Source organism: Brassica oleracea, chromosome C3 (assembly GCF_000695525.1).
Source record: "Brassica oleracea var. oleracea cultivar TO1000 chromosome C3, BOL, whole genome shotgun sequence".
Lineage (NCBI taxonomy): Eukaryota > Viridiplantae > Streptophyta > Magnoliopsida > Brassicales > Brassicaceae > Brassica > Brassica oleracea.
In genome coordinates this window covers 56,143,928-56,146,569 of record NC_027750.1, presented here as the reverse complement: position 1 = coordinate 56,146,569, position 2,642 = coordinate 56,143,928, and the positions used below count along the sequence as shown (strand labels likewise).

At 38.3% G+C, this 2,642-nt stretch overlaps 1 protein-coding gene and 1 long non-coding RNA gene across 2 annotated transcripts in view; one reads left to right on the top strand and one right to left on the bottom strand.

Moving 5' to 3' along the window:
* LOC106330999 (probable glycosyltransferase At3g07620) overlaps window positions 1-1,014 on the top strand; it is a 3,480-nt gene extending 2,466 nt beyond the window's left edge. The window contains exons 2-5 of the mRNA XM_013769370.1: window positions 82-122; window positions 228-460; window positions 536-693; window positions 774-1,014. Of these exons, the coding sequence (XP_013624824.1) occupies window positions 82-122; window positions 228-460; window positions 536-693; window positions 774-875 (534 nt within the window). The 3' untranslated portion in view covers window positions 876-1,014. The remainder of the gene's footprint in view (window positions 1-81; window positions 123-227; window positions 461-535; window positions 694-773) is intronic.
* Window positions 1,015-1,172: 158 nt separating this feature from the next.
* LOC106335637 lies at window positions 1,173-2,279 on the bottom strand. Its single transcript, XR_001268746.1, has 4 exons — window positions 2,094-2,279; window positions 1,929-2,001; window positions 1,639-1,693; window positions 1,173-1,367 (listed from the first exon to the last, which is right to left on the bottom strand). It is a non-coding gene; the product is annotated as an uncharacterized LOC106335637 (long non-coding RNA).
* Window positions 2,280-2,642: the final 363 nt, after the last annotated feature.

Sequence of the window (2,642 nt, the reverse complement as noted above, 5' to 3'; positions counted from 1 at the left end):
ACGACTTAGCGGAAAACCAAAGGACCGTCGACTTACTGAGCAGGAGAAGGGACGTTTGGTCGGTTTGGGTCGGTTCCAAAGAAGAAGGGACGTTTCGTCAGTGGAAACGATGTTGAGAACCGGTAACAGAAAAAAATGTTAATAGTTTGCATAGTCAAATGTTACCAATAATGTTAAATAGTTTGCATAGTCAATGGTTACTAATAATGTTAAAAATGGTGTTACAGGACGACGCTTGGGTTTTGGGCTGGTCATAGGAACTCAAAGATACGTGTGATACTCGCACGTGTGTGGGAGAACGACACTGAGCTAGATATTTCGAACAATAGGATCAACAGGGCGACGGGGCATTTAGTGTATCAGAAGAGATTCTACAGGACCAAGTTTTGTATATGCCCTGGTGGTTCTCAGGTTAACAGTGCTCGTATTACTGACTCAATCCATTACGGTTGTGTTCCTGGTAAGTGTTTCTTTTGCTCCACTCAAAAAGAGACTAAAAAGTTAATGAATCTTTGTTGTTTTTTTTTTGGGGCAGTTATATTGTCAGACTACTATGATCTGCCTTTTAATGACATTTTGGATTGGAGAAAGTTTGCGGTTGTGCTGAGAGAGCGAGATGTGTATGACCTTAAACAGATCCTCAAGAACATAACACAGTCAGAGTTTGTTTCGTTGCATAACAACTTAGTCAAGGTAAGAGATAAAAAAATGTTTCAGCCTTTTCTTTAGTATTGTGTAAAGAGAAGCTGATGATTAGTCTTGTTGCTTTGCAGGTTCAGAAGCATTTTCAATGGAACTCGCCACCAGTTAAATTCGATGCCTTCCACATGATCATGTATGAATTGTGGCTACGCCACCATGTCATCAAGTACTGATCCAAGACTGTTTTCTTTTTCTTTTTTTTTCCTACCACGTAGATACGGTCCCAAGGTAGTATGTATACCTCTTGTAAGTTTTTTTTAAAATATCATAGCTTACGACCAGGGATGTTAATTTGCAGGCTAGGGCCTAACCCTCATTTGTGTAATATAAGCCCAGCCCTGTTTTAACCCAACCCTGTTTTAACCCTATTTTTAGTTAAGGGTTAGGACTTGTACAGGGTTCGCCCATTAATTTTTTTCTTGCAAATCAATCTCTTTTATATCAATTTTTGTCTTTAATTAAGCATGAAATTAAAAACCCAAAGCTTACATTCTTTTTTATTTTATAACTGTAAATGTTTATCATGAAATTGAAACCCAAAGTTTACAAATTTTTATGCATAATTGTATAATGTTTAGCATAAAAATAAAACTCAAAGTTGCACTCTTCCAAGACTCCAAGCCTCCAACACGTTGCTCCAACATTTGCTCTCAACGAACTACACTCTACAACAACATAATCACTCAATGAAGTCAAAGAACACATTTATACGTTCTCTATACAACTATCAAAACAGTTTTCCAAAACAGCTTGCAAAATGACTAAGATGCTCTAACAAGAAACCATCAATACGCCTGACTAATTCATTTAGCTCATACAACCAGTGATTTAAAAAGAACTAAGAGACAACTGAGACAAAAAAAATGACACAGTCTATACTCTACAAAAGTAAAAGAGCACAAGCAAGCTACAGAACAAGTTATAGTTCCAACTTACAAGTTCTCAGAACAGAAACAAGCTAGTCACAATCATTCAGGCTCCAAGCTCCACTCTGCAAAAACAAGAGAGATGGCAGTCATGTAAAGCAGTTAAACAAGCAAATCTGTGAACTCTAAACTGCAGTCACACATTCAAATGAGAGTTTTAGACTACTAACAACTAAGAGAACACAAGCTAACACCAAACAGGAAGATCAGACATGATTGAACACATGGAAGAACACAAGTTAACAAATATTACTCATATACTGTAAATGTTCGAGCTTCCCAAAAGATGTGATGACTTACAAAGATTGTAAATGTTCGAGCTTCCCAATAGCTTTTCTAAAAAAGGATTGGTCCTCCTAAGCAAGTAAGCAGCCTGCAATAAACGGAAAGGTCACACGACTTATGAATTATGATGACTCTAGAGATAAATTTCAACAAACCCAGAACAAAACTAGAAGAACGTACCTCACAGAGTGCTTATTGGAGAAGATGGATACAACCCCGACGAAGCTCTTCGAAATCGATCTCTAGGGTTTGTTGAAATCGATCCAGGAGCAGCAGAGCTTGATGAGGACGTACGATCACGATCAAGAGCTCGAATCGGAATCCGCGGAGAAGCAGTCGAGAATCGATTCGTTGACTGGTTTCTGTGGAGATCGTGGAGCTCGTGGAGATCGTGCAGCTCGTGGAGTGTGTGTGTGTCTCTTTGGACGTTGAGTATGTGTTGACTGAGCAGGTTCATTGACACTAAGATCATGTTCCTCTTCTTGGGATTCTTCATCTTCATTATACTCCAAGTCCATCAATTCGTTTTCTGCCTCAAGAGCTGCCATTCTTTGTACTGTTTGTGAGTCCATGCTGCAGCCTGCAACAAAAAATAAAAATTCTATTATTACTTTGGGATACTTTGAAGCAAACATGATTGAACACATGGAAGAACACAAGTTAACAAATATTACTCATATACTGTAAATGTTCGAGCTTCCCAAAAGATGTGATGACTTACAAAGATTG